Source organism: Papaver somniferum, chromosome 4 (genome assembly GCF_003573695.1).
Source record: "Papaver somniferum cultivar HN1 chromosome 4, ASM357369v1, whole genome shotgun sequence".
Taxonomy (NCBI): domain Eukaryota; kingdom Viridiplantae; phylum Streptophyta; class Magnoliopsida; order Ranunculales; family Papaveraceae; genus Papaver; species Papaver somniferum.
The window spans coordinates 101733238-101757335 of NC_039361.1; the positions used below are offsets into that span (position 1 = coordinate 101733238).

The 24098-nt window shown below is 35.8% G+C and overlaps 1 protein-coding gene and 1 long non-coding RNA gene across 2 annotated transcripts; one reads left to right on the forward strand and one right to left on the reverse strand.

The window, feature by feature from the left end:
- The first annotated feature begins 383 nt into the window (after positions 1-383).
- On the forward strand, positions 384-1623 carry LOC113274112. Its single transcript, XM_026523605.1, has 2 exons — positions 384-716; positions 855-1623. The coding sequence occupies exons 1-2, from the start codon at positions 438-440 to the stop codon at positions 1053-1055; spliced, it is 480 nt and encodes a 159-aa protein (XP_026379390.1). The 5' UTR covers positions 384-437; the 3' UTR covers positions 1056-1623.
- A 113-nt stretch (positions 1624-1736) lies between these two features.
- LOC113274113 lies at positions 1737-3757 on the reverse strand. The gene is made up of 2 exons (XR_003322793.1): positions 3470-3757; positions 1737-2622 (listed from the first exon to the last, which is right to left on the reverse strand). It is a non-coding gene; the product is annotated as an uncharacterized LOC113274113 (long non-coding RNA).
- Positions 3758-24098: the final 20341 nt, after the last annotated feature.

The window sequence follows — 24098 nt, forward strand, 5'->3', positions numbered from 1 at the left end:
GGAGTGGAAATAAATCCGTATCTTTCTGATAATCCAGATTTTATGGATAAAATATGCCACTATGGACAGAATTTAGGTCCACATCTTCCTGAAGTTCAGAGGGTACTCCACTGATCTAAGGAGTACGATGTGGAGTAGTTACTGGGTAACCGGATGAAGTAAATGTCATTGGGTAACCGAATATGTCATCCGGACACTCACTGTTCGGATATATATTTTTTTGTTTTCTTTTTTTGTCATCCGGTCACTGAATAACCGGATGGAGTAATTAGCTTTTTCAATCCGGTCATTTGATGACCGGATGAGTATTCCATTTTTTTTTTTTTTAAATGACCGTTGAACGATCGGATTTTTGGCTATAAAAACCTCTCTCTTTGCTTTGTTGTTCTACACATATTTCCCCAATCCATTCTAGCCATTCTACCAATCTATTTCAAATGAGAGCTCCAAACTATAATTTAGAAGAAGATCTAGCACTTTTTACAGCATATATCAATTTTGGAGGTGATGGTGCAGTTGGAGTTCAACAAAGAAAAGGGAAACTATGGGGGAAGATCATACCTTACTTCAGTGAGAAAAAGAAAAATCCGAATAAACGTAATCAACATAGCTTGGAGAATCGATTATCGGTTATAAAGAAAGAAACCCATAATTTTGTTTCTCTCATTGGCAAGGTTTATCGGAAGAAAGGTAGCGGTTGGTCACCCGAAGACTTGGTAAGACTCTTGTTGCTAAGTTTAGTTTTTTAGTGTAATTTCAAGTCAATTTCAAGTACCAATTGTTCATATTGTGTAGGAATTGAGGATTTTTTATCTTTTGCTATTGAATTTTAACCCCACAAATTTCAATTGTAGAGTCACCAAGCACGGATCGAGTACACAAGAATCTATCGTAAACCATTTCCACATGAAGAAGCTTACAAACTCTTCAAATATGTAAAGGGTTATGACTATACAAAATATACCGATGAGGATGAGGATGAAGAAGACGTTCCCGATGCAGCTATTCCGACCGTTGAACTTGATAGAGAAAATGAAGAAAGGGAAGATGAATAAGAACAGCAAGAACAAGTACTAGATGAAGAAGATGAAGTGGAAGTAGATGATGGAGTAAGGGTATCTGTCCATCCTCCCTATAAACCAACACCTAATGTTGAAATTGAAAAAGATCACCCAAATAAAGAACAAGGGGCATCAAACACAATAAAGCGCTTAAGAAGGCTAAATACACCGGAGAGAATTCGTCGTCCTCAACCGATTCAATATTCTCCCAAAGCTCTGACAAGATCATCTCATATCTCAAAGAAAAGGATGCAACAAAGTCAGTAGCTACTCTAGAAGAGAATGCAATGATTGATCGTCGTCTCAAAGCCGAAGAAGCAAGACGTGAGCAAGAGTTGATGACAATGGACATGTCCAAGTTGAGTTCCATTCAAAAGGTATGGGTTGAAAAGCAACAAAAAGAGATACTAAAGAAAAACTAGGTTCAAAAGTTCGATGTGCATTTGTTTCTGAGTAGGATTTTCTCTGTTTTATGTTGCACTTTCTTTTTGTTTCTGAGTACTATTTTCTCTTTTTTATGTTGCACTTTCTTTTTGAATACAATGGTAGTATGTTTCATCTATTTTATGCCTTATGAGTATGATGTTCCATTGGTAGTTATTGTCAGGTGCAATGTTAGCAGCTTGTATCAAAATCCCTGAGAGTGGGTAGGAGTAAGACAACCAACAAATGAAATTAGAATACAAGCAATGTCATTTTTCTGTATCTCCTGTAACTAACCATTTTTCAGTCTGAAGAACTAAATTAACAGATGCCACAAAATATGTAATTGAATTACAAGATTAAAACCCAACAGCATCCAACTAGACTTCTGGATGTATATATACTTCATAAATGAATTCAACTACTTGAATGGAGCATAAGACAACATGATCACAGACTGAATGAAATGTATTGGTGGACTCCCACCATCGCTCAACGCTCGCGTGATCTCTTGCCAATGGGTTCCATAACTTCGACTGCAACATTTTTGAACTGTAGAAGCCATCGGTACAAGTGCGAACAAGGGATTCCACCACCCTTAAAGTAACCTTCTGTACAATCATTAGAGTTTGTAGCATTTGCGATAACATTACCTAAATATACTCTTGCCATTGCTATACAATCTTCCTTTTCATCGTCTTCCCATAGGATAAACAAAGGATCAGTCCCATTGCTATACAATCTTCCTTTTCATCGTCTTCCCATAGGATAAACAAAGGATCAGTCCCTCTTCCAACCGAAATACCGGTCAATGAAGTAAAATCATGTGGTGTGAGACCTATTTAAAACTCTGAAAAATGAAATGTATTGGTGGACTCCCACCATCGCTCAACAATTGCATCTGCAAGCTTCTTGTTGCAAAGAGGGACATTTATTTCCAATAATCCTTCCCAACCACATTTATCAATGATACGTTTACATTCTTCATGTTGGGTCACAATGTCATACATAAGTTTCATGTCAGACCATCCACCTCTAAATCTTATCTCTTTCCTAGTACTATATTTCTGACATATATGTGGTAGTAGTGGTGAGTCCTTTGAAGAAACAACACGATGATCGAAACCATTCATACTCTCTATTCATTCACAAACATCACAATTGAGTGAGTTCAAATCACAACTATGACAACAATAAAAACAAGCCAACTAATTTGCTACTATATGTAAAGAATACAAATGAAACTATATAGGAATCCGTACTCTAATTTCAGGATCTTTCACATTGAATGCAATTACACATTGAACACCTTAGTTCACAGATATTATTTAAGCTACCAACCAGATAATTTTCATACTGCAACCAACCATTAAAGCTAATTAGCCATATAGCCAACCTATGTTACAAAGCTAGGAAGATGTTAAGGCCCTATTGTGGTGAGATAATTTTCATACTGCAACCAACCATTTAATCTAATTATCCATATAGCCAATCTATGTTACAAAGCTAAGAATATGCTAAGGCCCTATTGTGGTGACTAGTGAGCCATGTCAGTCAAAAAACAGTGTCCCCCTGAGCAAGATGGCACTACAATCTCTCTCAATTTGACTACAATTTCTAGTTATAGAAAGAACTGATCCGTAACTTGACCCCAGTATGAAAACAACCATATGGGTCATTCTACAAAGAAGAATTCGAAACTCATCATGCATGTGGAACAAACTAGGTTCCTATGAGGAATTTTATCAAACAGTTAACATGCATGTTAATTTCTCACCAATTGCATTCAAATCTACTAAAAAAAATCATAGATGACCAATCAATCATACAGTATGGGTGTAAACCCTAGCTACAAAACACTATAAAATCATTAAATACTAGTTCTAGAACACAGAAAACCAATTGATTACTGAGGTAACACCACCAATCAATCAATCAATCGATTTCTCAATTGACATTTCAGTTTTTGAGAAACCCTAACTTACCAGATGACATTGGAGGTCTTCTATGAAGAATTAGAAAAGATTTCTTCTATGAACTAGTTTTCTCCAAGAGCAGTATACCCAGATGAATCACAGAAGGAAATCAATGAAACCAGAGAATGAGAAACTCAAACGGGAAGAACCATTTTATTTTTCGAGGAAAGATGGAAAGAACACGAGGTTTCGAGAGTTTTATTTGAAATTTAAAAGAAATCTCATCCGGTCATCCAGTGGTCGGATACAATATTTTTTGGGTCCGGACACTCAATAGCCGGATGACGTATCCGGACAGACAGTAACCGGATGGAGAATCATTTTGATTTACCACAGTGGGTTTTACCTCCACAAAATTTTGAGGGTCCACAAATATATGGATGGTCATTAACATATGGAAGAATTTAGCTCCACGTCATAGGAGTTGTCTTTATTATGGAGGCTGTGCCGTTACGGTACGGGTGGAGTTCTAGTTTTTTTTATAATGGATAACTCACACAGATGTGATTTTGAAAGTTGTTGTAAGTGGAAATAAAGATTTGTTCAACTCGGACTTGATGAGATTCGATTTCAGACTTAAAAATAGAAAACACTAAGAACAAAGAAAATATATACAAAAAGTTGTCAGAGGTACTGAGACTCGGGATTCCACCATAAACTCATTCATGCGACTCATATATTTTTTCCAAACAATTATAGCTCAAATAATATTGACTCTAATTCTTTGCCAAGGTAGATTTTCAAGAGATTGATTGTAAATCACTAGCATGACGCATCAAAAGCACTTAGACCAAGCATACATCATCATACGACATCACGATCAATTAAGAAAAATCACAAAACGATGATAATAGTGCAAGTATTCATAAAAGAATTAAATATAATTACCACACACATGAAATATAGCTTCCTCCGTCGTCTCAGTGTTGGGGTTTAACTCTTCATGTTGAAAACACGCTCAAAATAATATCCCATGGCTCAAAAGGTGTTTTTATTGAAGGTATGTGAGAAAAAGAATGAAAGCAGCTCAATAGTAACAGTTATAATTGTTACAGATTGAGTGTTACAAGGAATTGTTGCAAACTGAAGATAATTGTTACTAATGGACTGTTACAGGATTTGAAATTTAAGACTATAAACGACTGTCCTGCACAGTATGTTCTTCAGCTTCATCTCCTTCCTGCTGCTGCTGCAACTCCTCCTGCAGCTTGAATTTCGGCTCTGCAGCGACACAGAAACTTCCCCAAACTCCCGATTCCTTGCTGTGACTCCTTATCAACCTATATATAGGTAACAAGACTAAAAATACTCGAGAAGACTCTCCCTGCCTTTCACCAAAAGTTATGGAGTTATAGTTTCCTTATTTATTTTTTTCCGCGGCTTCTGTGTTTAATCCAACTCTCCCGTATGCTCCAAACTCTCTCCAAACGGTAGAGTATAATCCTATCCGTCAATACACTTCCCATGTTTCACGTAATCTCCAAGTCAATCCAAAAATGCCGAGTATATCTCACTATCCCGACTTGTCGAGAATCAAGTAAACTCCCATAATTTTCCGAATCTTAAGACATTACCAACCCTGTTTCTTCGAGACAGCAGCTTTCCAAACAATTTCCCGATAAAATTCCGACCAAATCTCCTTTTGATTCTTGCCTGAAATTCCCGTGAGTATATCTCTTTGTTTCGCTTCAAACTAATATTTGTGCCCTGTTTAATCGAACAAAACACCCATGCTAACCCTGTTTGAACTTAACAGACCCAAACCAACTCTTTCCTGTGAAGAAATTCCGACGAAAACTCCACAAACTCTCTCCTGAAATTCCCGTGAAATGGTCATGCCCTTGTTTTGAGTCATCTCGATGATTCAGCCAAATTCGATCAAAACAAAACCCATTACCAGCCCTGTTAGACCAAAAGGAAGATACCCATTTGATTTTAGCCCTTTAGTCTCATTATAGATCGCCTAAATCGCAAACCCTAATCTGCTGCCTTTGAAAACCAATTTTCCCGCCTTTTTTCCTGATTTGAATTTATGAAGATGACCTCCCCTTATCCAGACCAGGGGTGCGAATAGCAGGTGAGGTGTAAATAGAAATTAGGGTACCCCTTATCATTGGAGTACCCCTTAGTAATTGAGATGCCCCTTATCCAAACTGAGAGTCCGAATAGTAAGTATCCTCCATGTGCTTTTATCAACTTTTCGAGCCGATTTCTCCACACATGTTTATTTCTCCAAAGACACCTACGAAGACATAAAAAACCATAATAAATACGAAATCGAGTACTAACATTACAGAGAATTGAGACTAATATAGACATATAAATGCGTCTATCAAATACCCCCAAACTTATTATTTGCTAGTCCTCGAGCAAATCAAAAATCAAAAAAATAAAATCCTAACTCACTGTCGCAGGCATCGTCGATTGCATTTAGCGTATGCAATAAGCCTTTAAACCCCTAGGTGGACCTAGTGGACGAGTATAGTCTCGGGAGGGCTTACAAGAGGTATACCCCAAAATCTTTACTCCAGACCCTAGGTGTCTAGGCAGAACCTTGGAAGGCACTAAAGAATCTCCTTGGTTGGCATACTTATTGACTACAGGAGGAAGTACCCTGATGCGAAATTCCAATTGTTGTACACGAGTTTGCATTCAAGCATACTAAAATTCATATAAAGTGACAGAGCTCTACTCAGATAGTTTCTGGACATCATAACCGGAATCAACCAATCACATGGATAGGTTAAGAAGATGGATATAGATAAAAACGCAGATGGTTTTGATGTTGACTAAGGTGAACGGTGTTTCTCATATCTGTCTGAAGGCCACTGCCAAAATGAACCTATCCTAATGGACTGAGATACTAGTCTGACTAATACCAACACAACTGGCATATACAAGGGAACCAGTGGTCGATAAGCCTAACTCTAGGTCAACACAACTGGCATATACAAGGATTCCAGTGGTCGACTTTATTGAATTTATTCCGATTGGTCTGATGGTCTGGTCTTAAAAAAAAAGAAATTCAACTCTTTTTTTTCAACTTTTTTTTTTTTTTTTTGGTATCTCAATCACTCTATTTCACCCTAGTAGTGGTAACAACTTGAATCGTGAGCCCAACATAATCACTTAGAGAAACATATTTTAAAGAAAACAAATAAAAACAGAAGTAAAAAGGATTCAACGAGATATGGCGAAACTACCATGTTTTTTTTTAATTCTAACACCTGAGCTTTGTGCTTTTATGAATAGACTCTTCAGATGTTTCCATCTAATCAGATTAGTTCCTCAACTCCTACAACCAAAATGCTTTCATCCACTTAGATTGGTTAGTGTCATCCTTAATAAGCATAAATTTCTAGACTCTGGATTTTAACAATGCAACTAAAAAGTTTCTCCCATACCCCCAAACTTAAATCTAACATTGTCCTCAATGTTCTAAAGATAAAATTAAAAGCATGAACAATGAGAAACTGCTACCATTTGAAGCAAAAAAGTTAAGGAAAGATATTACCGTGTTGCATGAGCATGGGTTACCTCCCAAGAAGTGCTAAGTTTAACGTCTTCAGCCAGACTAAGAAAGGATTAGTCACCTTATAAAATCATAAAGCAATAACCGAAACAATTGTGGATCATCTGCATCCAAAAAATGTTAACACAGATAAAAGGAAACTGCAACAAACCAAGAAAGTGAATAAACATAGCACACTCTTGCCTAGTTTCTTGTGTAAAACAACAACATCTAGTTGTGGTTCAAGTTCAGGTTCAATAAAGGGGTCTAAATAAAATATTTTCATGGGTTGCACCTCCTCATAAGTAAGATCCAAAATATCAGGTTCTGAGGTCTGGAAAAATTTAGAAGTACACAATAATAACCTGAATAACTGAGGATCCTCTTAGTCAATCAGATTTGACTTACACAACTGACCACAATGAGAATGGTGGTCTTCCTTAAACAAATGTGTCGACCCTAATCTCCTAAAATAATTAGGATTAGTCTCAAAACTTAATAATTGACACATCTGAAACTTATACGTTCCCACAATTGGTCGAAAAATATTTGGTGGGAAAACAAAGTCAATTTGGGTATCATAGCCTGGGTAAACCACATCAATCAAAGGATGGGTTTCTAACAACCGAATTTCCTTATGGGCATCACTAGGTTCAGGAAAACGTGTATGAAGATAATCTTGTAAAATGGTTGAGGAACATATGTCAAGTCCCAAGTGAGGGACCATTCTAAGAGTTAAAGCACATGGAGAATGATAATCACCTCCAAACTTAGAGTTTTCAGTGTCTCTAGAAAGATTGGTCACAACTTCCAAATTTCAAGGTCATCAGATTCCTGAAAATGGTCAATTGATTCTTCTAAGTCAGGTTCATCCTCACTCATCTCTACAAGTTCATTTTCTTTGTCTAAGACTAATGTTTCTAAATCGCTAGACTCTAAAACAATATTCTCAGAATAAACTCGTTCCTCTAAACCATCGTTGGCTTCGTAATCATAAGGAAATATTACATCGTCTAAAACGAGAGTATCTCTAGTCAAATCCTCGTCCTTTTAAATAGGTGAATAATTATTAAAATTATTTGGATTTGAACTAGAGATAATATTATCATTGTAAAGCTCAATTGGAGTAACAAATTCCTGATCACTATGCCTATATGTGTCCGATTCTTCATCAACACTATCCTCATCATAATCATCATTATAATAACATGAAAATGGTCGAACATTATCCAAAAAAGTAGTGTTACCAATTCTAACCTCGTCATCTTGATTATGCAAATAATTATCCTCATTTTCAAGGGTACTATTGGAAACATTGTATTGGAAATTAAGATTATTTCGAGCAGTTCTGTTCTGGGCCTCTAACAAAGGCTTTTGAGTCGCCTCTGATGCGTGTCGTAAGTGCAAAAAATTAATTAAGATATTTCCCACTAATTAACTAGTAATATAGCGGTAGTAAGAGATCGTTCCCACAGAGAGCTGTGTAATTGATATGTTATTTGAATGAGCAAAAATAAAGTAAAAAGGGGGGACTGGTTTGATGAAAGAAAAATAAAAATATAATGAGAAAGCAAAGATGATTAAGGAATCATTCGCCGCCACTGAACAACAATAAGAAACTTTATTAAAATACTTGTTTATTCCTTGTTGAATTTCTATTATCACCAACCGTAGAATAGCAATAAGCTTTGTTATCCCCGGAATTCATGTTTCCACTGGATACGGAAGCGCTCGACTACCAGATTCTATCCATCTGAGCCACCATGAATAAGCTTTCAAGGTGTAACCCAAACGAATGCACTATGTTTTGTGAATTAGGTTGATCTTAGCATCAGACGCATAAGCTCGGTCTGCTTACTAGTGTCATTTCTATACACAATTGCTTAACAGAATCCCTCTGTCAGCTTTTGCGATTTACTACTTGTGTATGGAACTGTGTGACTATTACACTTATCACCAATCCCAATACTAGTAGAAGAATTACTATCAGGTTAATTCAAATGGCCAAATAATACTCTTAGGCACTAAAAAGAATAGAAACAATCGATAACAGAAATCAACTTAAAATAAATTCGTGAAAAGAATTAAAGTTCCATCATGCAGGACTTTGAAATCGTCCCTAATCAATAAAGGTTTAGCTACACATTGATTTACTAAAACCCATAAAATCTTCCTCTCCCTGTTTCTGTCTTCTAGCTACACAACAAATAATAATAGAAGAAGTTATTTTCTCCTTGGGTTTTGGTCTCCTATTTATAGTCAACGAGTAACCCTTGGGATCCAAAATAATCGTACTTGATAAGGATTCGAAGTCGGTTCTAGTTTATCACAAAACATGTGACATTGACTCGGTGTAGCGGACAATACTCTTGTGGACTGAGCACGTCTTATTATCCGTTAGATCCTCTGAGAATCCCTAATATCTTCATCTGCACCGTCTGTCAGTCCAGCTTCAATGTCCCGCGCTACATCATATCTTAAGGTTTTCCCAAAACGCGTCAAACTTCTGCAAAAAACTGCAGCCAGGCCCCACCACACATCTTCACGTGCTTGCCTTCCAATCTATACGGATGTTGGACTTCCATCATAGCATACGTGGGTCCCATGGTGACGTCATCTGACAACTCTTTCCTTGACTTCTTCTCTTCTTCGTTCAATCATTAGCAGCAACCATTCTCGAGCTCAGCCAACGTTAATGGCAGCAACTGCCGTTCCTTCTTCCATGTTGTTCTTCGAGCTCTTCTCTGCATCTTCACCTCGATCCATCTCGTCACTTCCATAGTCCACAGCTCCGAGCTTCCATCTTAAGTACAGCTTCCAATTTTCGATCTCTTCTTCTCTGTCAGCAAACTCCATTATCGCTGGTCAATTCATCTTCAACTATCATGGGAAGCTCCTTTCCGTTCCCTGTCTTGGTTCGTCTTGAACTGTTCTCCATAGCCTCCTTCACCATCAAGAATATCTTTCTGCTCCAACTTGAGCTCGTGTTTAATGGCAGCAAAACTGATAGCTCGTTGTCCATCAGTGAACTTTCAATCGTGACTAAGCCCAATTCTTACATCACCTTCAATAACCCAATGATGGCCTCAGAAGCTCGAATATCTCTTCTCCGAAATCTGCCATCATCTTGATCGTCAACCGCCGTGATCATCACCGTTGGTGATACTCTGTTCGAATGGAGAAAGAAGAAGGTGGTGCCTTGAGTAATAGTCCGGGTGCCTTAATCAACATTTGAACTTGAACTCTGCCTTTATAAAATACGCGACTGCCTTTGACAGCTCACTTGAACACTGACTGTCCCTTAACAGATTGGATGCCCCTTAACACTCGATGAGGTGCCAATAGTAGTTCCCTGAAAATGGCCATTTTGCCCTTTTATGCTTCCAAGTTCTCGTTTTGCTCATAACTTCTTCATACGAACTCAGAATGACTCCGTTCTTTCGCCATTGCCTTCGCCTTCTCGTCCTCTACTAAATGAAAAGTAGAAATCTTGTACTTGCACGAGTTCAACTTGGTATTTGACCCTTCTCCACTTGTAGCTAGCTTCTTTTATTGCACAATTAAGTGTTATTTCACTTCTTTTGGATGATTTACCTAATAAAACACAAATAAGAGAAAACAAGCGTAATATACAATAATTTGCAAGAATATAAGCCATTACTAGCATGGAATTAACACCAAATATATGTGAAGTATGCACTTATCATCCTCACATGACTTCCTCATGGTATCGTGTATAGAAGGTTCGCTCATAGGTGCATTTTGTTTAGACAATTTTTTCACAATCCTATTTGTAGTCTCAGTAAATTTCCTAAGAGACTCTTCTAGTGACATCTTTGGTTGCTCTAGGGACTCGTCTGGAATATTTAAGGTTTCCTTCACAAATAAGGAATGACTCTTGAAAGCCTCTTCTAGAGAAATAGAAGGATTGGTATGCTCATATGACTGGTGGGTGTGCGAATAATAATTGGGCTCAACATGGTATGAACCATAACCTTGAAAAGGTGGATGCTCCCAACCACTATTCACACTATGGTCGAAGTTGAAATGTCCATTTTGAAAATCAGTCGGATAATCATTGTATTGGATATTGTAATAACAGTTCGACTTACTTTTGTGTACGTACAAATGCAGGGTCGACTTAAATTGGGTAAGCTCAGGTTACCTACAACAAAATATACCCAAAGGTACGAGGCTGAGGTTTGTGGTGTTTCGGATGATAACGCCAAAGGGTTCATCGTACTAAACCACGGGTTTTCCTAATAATCGGTGTCTGACGATGCAATTGGTGTGTGCACGTGTTGTATCACAAAATAAAACCCACTGACAGGGGATTCGTGGGTGGATAGAGTCTTACCTCCCGTTCCAGGTGGGCGATGAACCGTTGAAGTCGACTCAGGCCACCGACTCCGATGTCAGTGTACGAACCCGAGGGGCCGAGGCAGTATAGTAACTGTCGTCCTTCCCTGCAAACAATTTTATTTAACTTTTTAACCCTTCCTTAGGGTTTAAAAAAAATAATATCCAATGTCCCAAAAATAAAGTCCAAAGAGTCCAAAAATAAAAAAGAAAAATTACAGAAAAACAAACCCTAATACAGTTTCCAAAAGTAAAATCAAATAAAATAACTATATACAAAATCTTCTTCTTCACTCTTTTCTTATTCCTCTTTTCTTTCCTTCTTTGGAAGATGCTTTCCTTTTATAGCACTTTTTCTTTCCTTGTAGCTTCGCTCCAAATCTGAAAAGAATCGAAAAATATCAAAACGCGTAAAAGAGAACAAAAAATAGTAATAAAGATGTGATTTTGAAAGTTGTTGTAAAGTGGTAATAAAGATTCGTTCAACTCGGACTTGATGAGATTCGATTTCAGACTTAAAAATAGAAAACACTAAAAACAAAGAAAATATATACAAAAAGTTGTCATGACATCAAGAGGTACTGAGACTCGGGATTCCATCATAAACTCATTCATGCGATTCAAATATTTATTCCAAACAATTATAGCTCAAATAATATTGACTCTAATTCTTTGCCAAGGTAGATTTTTAAGAGATTGATTGTAAATCACTAGCATGACGCATCAAAAGCACTTAGACCAAGCATACATCATCATACGACATCACAATCAATTAAGAAAAATCATAAAACGATGATTATAGTGCAAGTAGTCATAAAATAATTAAATATAATTACCACACGCATGAAATATAGCTTCCTCCATCGTCCCAGTGTTGGGGTTTAACTCTTCATGTTAAAAACACGCTCAAAATAATATCTCATGGCTCAAAAGGTGTTTTTATTGAAGGTATGTGAGAAAAAGAATGAAAGCAGCTCAATCGTAACAGTTATAATTGTTACAGATCAAGTGTTACAAGGAACTGTTGCAAACTGAAGATAATTGTTACTAATGGACTGATACAGGATTTGAAATTTAAGACTCTATAAAACGACCGTCCTTCACAGCTGTATGTTCTTCAGCTTCATCTCCTTCCTGCTGCTGCTGCAACTCCTCCTGCAGCTTGAATTTCGGCTCTGCAGCGACACAGAAAATTCCCCAAACTCCCGATTCCTTTCTGTGACTCCTTATCAACCTATATATAAGTAACAAGACTAAAAATACTCGATAAGACTCTCCCTGCCTTTCACCAAAAGTTATGGAGTTATAGTTTCCTTATTTATTTTTTTCCGCGGCTTCTGTGTTTAATCCAACTCTCCCGTATGCTCCAAACTCTCTCCACACGGTAGAGTATAATCCTATCCGTCAATACACTTCCCATGTTTCACGTAATCTCCAAGTCAATCCAAAAATGCCGAGTATATCTCACTATCCCAACTTGTCGAGAATCAAGTAAACTCCCATAATTTTCCGAATCTTAAGACATTACCAACCCTGTTTCGTCGAGACAGCAGCTTTCCAAACAATTTCCCGATAAAATTCCGACCAAATCTCCTTTTGATTCTTGCCTGAAATACCCGTGAGTATATCTCTTTGTTTCGCTTCAAACTAATATTTGTGCCCTGTTTAATCGAACAAAACACCCATGCTAACCCTGTTTGAACTTAACAGACCCAAACCAACTCTTTCCTGTGAAGAAATTCCGACGAAAACTCCACAAACTCTCTCCTGAAATTCCCGTGAAATGGTCATGCCCTTGTTTTGAGTCATCTCGATGATTCAGCCAAATTCGATCAAAACAAAACCCATTACCAGCCCTGTTAGACCAAAAGGAAGGTACCCATTTGATTTTAGCCCTTTAGTCTCATTATAGATCGCCTAAATCGCAAACCCTAATCTGCTGCCTTTGAAAACCAATTTTCCCGCCTTTTTTCCTGATTTGAATTTATGAAGATGGCCTCCCCTTATCCAGACCAGGGGTGCGAATAGCAGGTGAGGTGTAAATAGAAATTAGGGTACCCCTTATCATTGTAGTACCCCTTAGTAATTGAGATGCCCCTTATCCAAACTGAGAGTCCGAATAGTAAGTATCCTCCAGGTGCTTTTATCAACTTTTCGAGCCGATTTCTCCACACATGTTTATTTCTCCAAAGACACCTACGAAGACATAAAAGCCCATAATAAATACGAAATCGAGTACTAACATTACAGAGTATTGATAATAATATAGACACATAAATGCGTCTATCACACACCATCAAAAATTGGAATTAAACTTTGGGAATTGTTGAGATTATTGGTCCCACATTGTATGGGTTTCTAAGATCCTGCGGTTTTTATAATCCTATGGGCCTCTCCACTCATTTCCAATGGTGAAGAGTTGGTAGGAAGGGTGAACGAGAAGCCACACCTTGTGGAGTATCATTATTATTTAGTGATCCAATAATCCGACAACCAATGTTATGGGGGACAACACGCCCCCTCACGTGTATAATCCCCCGCTTTGATATGATACCAATTAGTCCCACATTGTATGATCCGATAATCCGACCACCAAGGTTATGGGGGATTGGTATCATATCAGAGCGGGGGATTATACACGTGAGGGGCGTGTTGAGATTATTAGTCCCACATTGTATGAGTTTCTAAAATCCTGCGGTTTATAATCCCATGGGCCTCTCCACTTATTGTTATGTGGGATTGGTATCATATCAGAGTGGGGGATTATACACGTGAGGGGGCGTGTTGAGATTATTAGTCCCACATTGTATGAGTTTCTAAGATCATGCGGTTTATAATCCTATGGGCCTCTCCACTCATTGCAAATTGGTTTTCAGTTGGATGCCATATGGGTTTCTAAGATCCTGCGGTTTATAATCCTATGGGCCTCTCCACTCATTGCCAATTGGTTTTGAGTTGGATGCCCCTATTCTAACAGGAATAATTGAGACCTCGAATATTTTTTTTTAATTGGTTTTGAGTTGGATGCCCCTATTCTAACAGGAATAATTGAGACCTCGAATATTTTTGCTAATTTCCATAGACAGAGTTTTGCTTTGGTACCGAATTTGTTGCCGCAGTGCGAAAATATGATGGGTTTATGGAATTGATTTAGGAAAAAGGATTGGTTTAAAAAATGTGGGGCTTTGATAATTGAAATTGGAAATGTTATAAGAGGTTTGGTGCAGCGCTTTTGCATCCACTCTCTGTTGACAAAGGCACTTTAGCTTAGCTCTTGCTAACTGTCTCTCACTCTTACTCGCACTTTGCTACATGAGCTATGGATTCATTGATTCAAAATGAAGACGTACACTTCCTATTCAATACATTTACTGCCTACGTGAACTATAGGTTTAGTTGCTTGGTCTCAACTATAAGAAGTTGGTTTGATTTTGTATATCGACTTAATCCTGAGAGTATTCAATTCTGGACTAGGTCCCCGGGGTTTTCTGCATTTCCAGTTTCCTCGTTAACAAAATCTTGATGTGTCATTTACTTTTATTTTCCGCAATTATAATTGTTGTTATTATAATTTAAAGTAATTACACAAACGTTAATTCCTATTTAGTAATCCTATTGTGTTTGGTCAAGTCCGAACCTCTTATCAAGTAAACATACTTCGTTGTTGTATTGTCTCGATCTCGTATCCATAGACGATCACACAAAGTGTGAACCGATTTGTTGTATTGTCTCGAATCAGTCCATAGAAAATCACTTTCGGAGAAAGGACTTATAGGTGGAAAAGTTTTAGATTGAGGTATATTTGGGTACCCTCGTCTTTTCAAACTATTGTCATCTTTCTTTATTGTTTGATATCAATCGTTTAGGCTTACAAAATTTCGGTGCAATTGCGGTGCTTTAATGTGTATGTTGTTTCAATTGCTTCCGGTTAAGGTGAATAATTATACAAGTTGATTTATTTGGTTTGTATGAATTGTTTATGGCTTAACGAAAGAAAATGTTTCGGGATGAATTTTTTAGTCCAATTCGATTCCGGATAAGAGAAACTAAGTTAATTATGATCTTAGTTAGACTTATCAAAGTGGAGGTTTCGGTTATTCAAGTCTAATCGAATGCCTTAACAGGAAATGCTAGTTAACTAACCTATTACTTGTCTTGTTTAAAAGTTAACGGTATAAGTTATATGGATAATTAGAACCTGATGAGAAAAATAGAGTTATCTTTATTTTGGTCTTATCAAACAAGCGATTGTATCTGTACAATCGGTTTAGCAAAGGAACTAATGTGCTTAGTCGATTTTTTGTTTGCTAAACTATTAGGGAAAATTGCTTCGGACAATTGTTTCCTTGGTGACATATCAAAACAAAATTACTTTGTAGTTTCGGTTTTGATACTGGTTATCAAAAATGGCGTGTGTAACTCTTTTGCTTAACTCTATAGGTTGCAAGTCTATTGAGATTTGTAAGATCCTTTCGGTTTGTCCTTTATTTTTTCATTTCTTTGTCATTTTTGACAAAAAGGGGGAGAACTATATGGAGTAAACAAGTGATAATGGTATTGATTTATATTGATTGGTATCACTATGGGAAAGGACATTGGTGCTTAAACGTTTATCTAACAAAAGAATAAAAGCATATACTAAGGGGAAGCAGCATATCATATGATACTCGTAGTTATATAGACTACAAAAGAATAACAAATACGTGCAGATTGAAAATCTACCTATCTTACCTTTTGGGAGAATATTAGCTTTGTTATTATAATGTCAACAACGGCATTTATGGATTGAATATATACAGGTTTTTCTGCTGTTGAATTCGGGAATCAAGCGTATGTGTAATGATCAATTCTTGTAATTTGTTTATCCATATGATATAAGAGTTTTGTCACTAAAATTAACAAATAGGGAGATTGTTAGAGCATAGCTCGGTTGAACCCACCAAGCGTTGGTATGTCAAGTTTGGTTGTCATATTTTAGTGAGCCAAAACTCATATAAAGAGTCGCTTGATTATGTACTAGAGTCAAATTTATATAGGTTAGCTTGAAAGTATTAGGATATGAGACATTACAAGTATTGCGAAGACTTGAAGAAGTGAAGAATTAAGGAGCTACAACGACAACATCATCCTTCCACTTGAGGTTAGTGATATTTGACTTGAATTATTTCATTCCCTAACGTATCTTTCAAGTCATGCATATTGAAAACATAACTGCGAAGCATGAATGATTATACTCTAGTTAGACGTAGTATTAAGGAATACAATACGAGGTTTATTACTTAACCATTAAACTTTGTATATAACATATCGACGTAATCGTTTGAATGCTATTGTGGTTATGTATGGGTATAAGGTGAAGATTTTGTCCTAGGAAACAATGTTTTACATTTGTTTAAAGGAAGTAAATTCATGAACTTGTTTTGTGTATCGAAAGGGAAATCACTAGGCTTTATTGGTATTGTTATTCATTGCATATCTTTTGAACTACCAATATGTGTGATTAATATAACCGCTCATGAATTGTTTATGTTCTTGGTAAAACTATTCACAAAGGCCTGACTTTTGTATTGGTATGACTTTTATTAGTGAAACCGATCTTAAGTAATCACCTGAGATCGTATGATTGATTTAGTGTTATTGTATGAACAACTCTAGGCAAAGGGGAACAGATCCTAGTAAGAGGTGCGATCGATCATAAGAGGGGAATCGATCCTTGTATGAGGTGCAACACGTTTTTAGGCAAAGGAGAACCGATCCTATGGACATGTGCAACAAGTACAAGTTAGATACCATATATATATGGGAACTGATCCTAGTACCTAGTCAAGCGAATTTTTGGAAAGCTAGTGTGACTAAATCTAGTACCCACATGGAGGCAGAACTGAAACTTTTTTTGGTAGAGCCGTGAAATCCATGTCTGGTGATTGAGTGTTTTTGATCAATCACGTAGTTCTTGAAAGTCAGATGAACCAATTCTAAACTTGTTTGGAAGTGTGGAAAATCGGTTTCAAGATTGTAAGTATGAAAGAGGACTTACAAAGTAAAGATGTCGACATACTTTGAACATGTGCAGTTACGCTTATCTTTAATTGTTCAAAGATATTCCTTAATAGCTAAAGGAAAATCCCGGATCAAAAAATAAGTTGAGAATCTTTTAATTAAGGTTTTTAATTTTATTTTTGGAAAAATGAAAACTAGTAGTGTGCATTTACTAGTTGGATATTTTCCAAGAAGATTTTCGGTCAATGTTTGGACAAAGCATTTCCAGGAATTATGGAAACCGAATTTGGAATATATTGCATATCTTGAGAATATTTTCGATTTTGGAAATCCCTTGGTGTCCAAACTTCCTTGTCTATAAATACTAAGTTTGCATTTCAAGCAAACTAATTCTCAGAGCCAACAAAACTACCTCAATTGTGTTGTTACTGGTGGAGCCGCCTATTCGGAGAGGAAAGTAACCTAATTAGACGAAATCTCTTACGCCCACTCAGTTTAAAAACTTATTTGAGTTTTAGAAGCTCTATTAGTACCGTTGGTGCGAAACTAGATAATTGCGGTTTATGTTTTATTTTCTATTGATTTTATTGACTAACGGTGGTGGACTTTGATTGCACCTAGTTTGTTTATGCTTGAGAATATTCTCTTCTGATATAAGATTCACTCAAACTAGATCGAAGTTTCAACGGGGATCTTTAGACTGTTTGTAATTCTAAAGACGTCTTCTGATAATCCATTGTTAACATACTCAAATCCGTGCGTGATTGATCACAAGAGATTCAAGTTGATTGTGTGAAGGTGTTTATTGAAGATCTAAGAATATTTGAAGACAAATAAGACTTTGAGGATTTCTAATTTGGGTTCATAATCTTTAGTGTGAACAATACTTGTTTCGGTTAAAGAGGATCCAACTATAATCGGTTTAGCCTTGTGGTAGATTGGATTGATTAGTTGTGTAGATAGGCATCAATATAATTCTTTGTGATTCAAAGTATTGATTGCAAAATCTTAAACAATTACTTTGGTAGTTGTTGTTAGATAGATCTAAGAACCTGACAAAGGAGTTTATTGAGATTAACAGAAGAGCCTTTTGTCGAACTCACATCACTTGGTTGAAAAGAGTTGATACCAAACAGATTTGTTGTTCCTTTATTGTTTGGAATACGAAACAAAGGAATTGTTCCAAGTACGTGACCTATTACAGGTCGGAGGCATGGGAATACAGACGGAACTAGGTTAATTATAGGTTTAGTTGCTTGGTCTCAACTATATGAAGTTGGTTTGATTTTGTTTAGCGGCTTAGTCCTGAGAGTATTCAATTCTGGACTAGGTACCGGGGTTTTTCTTCATTTGTGGTTTACTCGTTAACAAAATCTTGCTGTGTCATTTACTTTTATTTTCCGCAATTATAACTGTTGTTATTATAATTTAAAGTAAATTACACAAAGGTTAATTCCTATTTACTTGATGGTAAGCCTATTGTGTTTGGTTAAGTCCGAACCTTTTATCAAGTAAACATACTTCATTATTGTATTGTCTCCATCTCGTATCCATAGACGATTACACGAAGTGTGAATCGATTTGTTGTATTGTCTCAACTCAGTCCATAGACATTCACTTTTTGAGAAAAGACTTATAGGTGGAAAAGTTTTAGTTTGAGGTATATTTGGGTACCCTCCTCTTTTCATATAGTTTGTATATTTAGTTTTGAATCTGCAAAGAAAAAATTAAGCAAACAGACTTTAACGATTGCTATGAGTACTCTTTGTTAGTCCCGTAATCTCTTTACATTTATATACATACGCATAAATATTGGAGCTCTATCCGAATAAACTCTCGATATTTTATGTATATATAATGTACATATTCAGACTCAGTATCTAATTTATGAATTGAATTTCTTTTAAATACTATAATTTCAGAAGGCTGTCGGTGCATGTAGCAATTATTTCCGTATTTTCTAACTATATATATTATAAGGTACAATGGTGTTTTTCCATATGGACGGTCATCCACATTTTGGACACATAAAGGACGGTTCAGATGAGAGTTTTCACTAACATCTCCAGTTTTTTCTATATTATAAGGGACAACTATCCCTTAACCCGTGTCGTAACGGCACGGGCCATGATGTTGGTTCATTTTTAATATGTTGTATAATTTGTGTCCCGAATACTTATCAACTCCTTATGATGTAATATGGGTTTGTAATAAAAATAGTTGGGATTTTCCTCCCTCTTTTTCTTGTTTTTTTCCTTTAATATTTTACCGCCAGAGATTTGCTCAAACGAAAGAAATATAATCTTAACTTCCAGACACTTTTTTATTTAGGTTCATTGCTTATAATGAGATAATGCTCTACATGAACATGGAAGTTTAAATATATTTTTGGAAATATGTCGTCAGCAGCGCTCATCTCAGTGAAATCAACTATTTAATATCGTTCATAAAAGTCTCCCCATGCTCCTATTTCGCTCCAGCTGACTCATCTATCATGGTCATGTTGTCGATCCTCCAAATAGGCAGTGAGTAGTATTTTTTTGCATCGAACGGATGATACAAACTCTCCAATGTTACATGATTTTCTTGTAAATTTTCAACATCCATTAGATGACAATGTTTAAAATGTGTACCCATTACCTTTTCGAAGGGATTATATATATGCGAACCTCTGCCATTAAATCTTCAACAAAGTATTGTGCTCAGCAGTTCGTCTTAACGAAGGCTTTGGTAACTTCAAAAGTCTTGGACATTTTGTCACTTCTATATGTTCCTACCTTCACTTGGAATATAATCTGGCGACATATTACCTCATAAAGAACCTTGAACACATATTTTACTCCCTGATCCTATTTCAAATTAATAGGTTGTCAATAGATCATTTACCAAAAGTTGACATCTTCTACGTTGAATATTTATAAAAAAAAATTATGGTATTTTGGATCGTTGCTTTCTAAGATTGTAGTTTTCAAAATTGGCCTCTTCAAGTCCCACGGCTTTCTAAGTTTATATATCTTGTTTGTTTTGAACATTTTAGCTAGCCATGTTATGTTTGTTACTAACTTTAAACTTGATGTCATCTTCTACTGTGAACTTTATGTGATTTCATAATCGAAATAGTTATACTTCTTTCATTCGTATCAAGTAATCCGTTGTATATCCCAATAATTCTTCTACAACAATTCCTTTGTTTTGCTGTTTCCGGACCATCAATAGCCATTATTTTCAAACGCAATCTGTCCAATTTTTGTTGATGGTATGTATTTGCAATGTTCATTTTTCTTAAATTAATAGATGGTGGAAAAACTAAGAAAAAACATAAGTATTACATCGGGTCTCAGTTACTATATCCAAAATATTCCGGACACTGCTTCTGGCCTTAAGGGTGATTTCTATGCTTGTGGAAATCCTGGACATATGGCGGTTCACTGTAGAAACCGTAAGGACCTTTAAAAAAAAATTAATTTGGTTGAAAACAACAAAGATGAATTTTCTGGCACGGTGTCTGAATTAAATTTGGTAACAAATGTGAGAGATTGGTGGGTAGACTCTGATGCTACCAGAGATATGTTCAGCTCTCATAATAAGGTAGGGGAAGGCGAGAAACTCTATATGGGTAACTCATCTGCAGCTTCGGGTAAGAAAAAGCAAAGTTGGGTTGAAGCTCACTTCTGGCAAGACTCTCACTTTGAATGAAGTTTTTCATGTTCCGGACATCTGCAAAAATCTTGTTTCTTATGGTGTTTTAGATGATAAGGGTTTTAAAATTGTAATAGAATATGGGAAATGTATTGTAACTAAGGAAACTATATTTATTTTCTTAATTAATTTTACAGTACATGCAACACCAATTATTTGCGAAGTGAGCTATTTGCGCAAGTGTGGTCAATGTATCTTTTAACTATAATAATAATAACAACACGTCAGTTTTTTTCAAGGCGTCCAGTTGTTAATGGTATGAATCTAATAGATTTGAATTGTACCTCAATCTTAGATATCACCTTCTTCTCACATAACATATCAACTGAGGAAGGACAAATCTTGACCACTTTTTACATAGGCAGAGTTAGCCAAACTATGTTTTGCAATTGTCTTACATGGAAATTATTATTAATCCATATTTTAATCGGCTCCTATCGAAGCCGATCTAATTAGTCCTATAGAAAGTTAATCTTAAATCTTTGACCTTATTTCTTGACCAAATTATTGAACTATTCTCAGTCATGTTCTGCTTTGTGTGATCTACCCATCTGTATCTACTATACCTTCTAACCCAATGAATGAAACCTATACATATTGATCCGTAATTTGATATTGTTGATTTGTAATCAAGAGGTCGCACGATTTGAGAATGTAAAATATAAAAAATATTCTATAAACATCGGAGGAAAAATTTAGATTTATGATTTAGAGTTTTTTATGATGATTTTGATGAACAAACATAATTTTCAAGCAAATATTTTAAAATGTAAATACATTTTCCCGGTCAATAAGGTTTTATATCGGGAATTGAGTGAAAGTACGTTGTTGTCTTTATAGGTAGTTGTCGTGAAACAACTCGACATTGATGGTCTTTCAGGAAAAAGAATGTAATAGTACTTGAGAGAGCGATAATGTTCTCTTATGCGGGTACACCAATTGCCTTTATATAATACGGATACCGTTTCGGTGATCCAACAGTCATGATCATATTGTCTTATACGTTCCGGTATCATCCTCGAAATATTTAGTTTTTTTCCTTATCAATCGTGATAAAAACAACCAATTACATCTTTCACAATACAATGTTGCATGTTTTGTGAAGATTTTTTTTTTACTCGGTCAATAAAACTCACTAAAAAGCAAAAACTATTATTATCCACTACTATTACCAACACCTACCACCATAAAAACCATCCACCGCCACTATTTCTTCCACCAATAGTAATGTTACCGCCTCCACCATTCACAAACACCCACCACCGTTAAAATTAATATAGTTTTTAGTAAAATTATTTATTAATAAAATTATGTATTTATGTTAGATTATTAAATGAACATTTATAATAGAAATTTAATTAATCATTATGAACAATCAATGAGACACTAATTAATGAAACATTTAAAAATGGTTAAGTTGAACAAACCCTAGCGGTAAATTTATTTTTGCCAAGGACAAATCCTGACCACTCTTTACATAGAAAAATCGATAATAAATAATTTCATATGTTCTGATCTTGATTTGTGCTGTTCGTTTAGTTATTACATAACATGGAAATTGATTGCACCAATTTTTTTAGAATGGACATGTGTTTTATACAGTTTATTTTAACATTAGAATGATCAACCACGTTTTATACTTTATAATATAATGTTACATCCTAGTGTTACGAAATTAGCATAATATGTTTTTGTCCACCAATACCCGCCACCGCGATAAAGCCATATGAATCCATTTTTTTATCCACCACCACCTAGTGGCAGAGCCAAGGGTTGACTAACCTGGCTGTAACCCCTTAAATTTTTAATAACTACATAATTTTTTTAGTTTATCTTATAAATAGTACTTTGTCCATATAAATTTATAGTATAGTCCACCAAAGTTTACATGTTTCTTTTTTAAAAATATTAGGCCTCCTCAATATCAATTTTTTGACTCCACCGCTGCCACCATCACTGCCGCCCACCCGATGTAGGTTGTTGGATGCAATTCTAATTTTCAATCACAAATGCCATGTATGAGGTTTAGATTGAACAAAATGTCATCAATTGATTAGTTTCATTATTTTTTTCCGTGTATATATTCTTTTTTGTGTTGCAATCAATTTTATTTTAACATAAAAAAATCATGATTTATACGATATAGTACCAAAGATAACGGGGGTACTATTTGGGTGATCCAACTATGATCATGAAAATATTGTCTTGTATGATATAATCCCTGAAATATATGGTACCTACCTTCATTTATCAAAAGTATTAAAAACAACCAACCACATCTTCCACACTACGATGTTATCGATGTTGTAACAACAACATAAAATTAATATTGTCCATCACTACTCACCAGCACTCACCGTCACTACTTCTTCCACCACAAATCAGGGGCGAAGCCGGGATTTTGAGGAAAGAGGGAGAAAAAATTCTTGGCAAGTTGGATACATGTGAAAAATGGATTTTGTATACCATTTTACGATAAAAGAACAAAAATAAATGTGATTTTGCTTGGCTCCACCCTTAACCACCACTAATCTTTCGGCCTCCACCTCTTCTACTACTCATTGTCGCCAAAAATGTCAATTGATATTATTTATCAAAGTTACTTATTAATAGAAATAAATATTATATTTAATTAAGAAAACATTTATAATTAAAAAATGATTAGTCATTTATTATGAGCATTTAGTGAAACGCTAATTAAAGAACACTTTATGATGAATAGATTATTTATTATGTGCAATTAGTGAAACACTAATTAATAAAGCAATTATGATATTTAAGTTGAACAAACCACCACCGTTGATTTATCTTTTCTATTAATTCCAACCAAGGTGGAACACTGGTTAGAGGCAATTCTTATGACATAATATAGGTCATGAGTTCGAACCTCTCCGTTATAATTTTGAAAATACGTATCTTGACTTGATTATTCATTTTTCATTCATAATACTGGAATTAATGCTACGCGTGTGAGTTGTAGGAGGTGGTCAGGAGAACCACAACCTTTGATTTATCTTTGTCTGGACAAATCATGACCACCACTAACACAGGCAAACTTAGCCTAGATTT